Source organism: Coturnix japonica, chromosome 2, assembly GCF_001577835.2.
Source record: "Coturnix japonica isolate 7356 chromosome 2, Coturnix japonica 2.1, whole genome shotgun sequence".
Taxonomy (NCBI): domain Eukaryota; kingdom Metazoa; phylum Chordata; class Aves; order Galliformes; family Phasianidae; genus Coturnix; species Coturnix japonica.
Window position 1 is genome coordinate 134265951 of NC_029517.1, and position 914 is coordinate 134266864.

At 45.6% G+C, this 914-nt stretch overlaps 1 protein-coding gene across 1 annotated transcript in view; it reads right to left on the bottom strand.

Annotated features, from left to right (window-relative positions):
• The window catches only part of RECQL4 (RecQ like helicase 4), a 41954-nt gene that overhangs the window by 33728 nt on the left and 7312 nt on the right, over nt 1-914 (bottom strand). The window contains exon 6 of the mRNA XM_032442600.1: nt 745-844. Within this exon, the coding sequence (XP_032298491.1) occupies nt 745-844 (100 nt within the window). The remainder of the gene's footprint in view (nt 1-744; nt 845-914) is intronic.

Consider the following 914-nt stretch of genomic DNA (forward strand, 5'->3'; position numbering starts at 1 on the left):
CCCCTATGGGTGTTATAGATCCCATATAGACGCTATAGGTCCCCTATAGATCCTATAGGTCCCCTATAGACACTATAGATCCCATATAGATACTATAGGTCCCATATAGATGCTATAGGTCCCCTATAAGTGCTAGAGATCCCATATATATGCTATAGAACCCATATAGACGCTATAGGTCCCATATAGATCCCCTATAGATCCTATAGTTCCCCTATAGATGCTATAGGTCCCCTATAAATGCTATAGATCCCATATATATGCTATAGGTCCCTTATAGATCCTATAGATCCCATACAGATGCTATAGGTCCCCTATAGATCCTATTGATCCCGTATAGATGCTATAGATTCTCTATAGATACTATAGGTCCCATATAGATGCTATACATCCCCTATAGATGCTATAGATCCCCTATAGATCCTATAGTTCTCCTATAGATCCTATAGATCCCTATAGACCCTATAGATCCCCTATAGACCCTATAGATCCCCTATAGACCCCATAGATCCCCTATAGACCCTATAGATCCCCTATAGATCCTATAGATCCCCTATAGACCCCATAGATCCCCTATAGACCCCATAGATCCGTATAGACCCTATAGATCTCCTATAGACCCTACAGATCCCCTATACACCCTATAGTTCCCCTATAGACCCTATAGATCCCTATAGACCCTCTAGATCCCCTATAGACCCTATAGATCCCCTATAGACCCTATAGACCCTATAGATCCCATACCTGCTTCCGGAGCCGCCGTCCCCTCAGTGCCGCCCCCTTCACATGGGATCTGCGCTTCAGGTTCAGCCGCACAAAGTTCCCTTGGGGTCGACGAGGGGCCCTATAGGAAACCAGGGGGGGAATGGGGTTATATAGGGAATGGGACCCATAGATGTGGGGCAGGGGGGGAA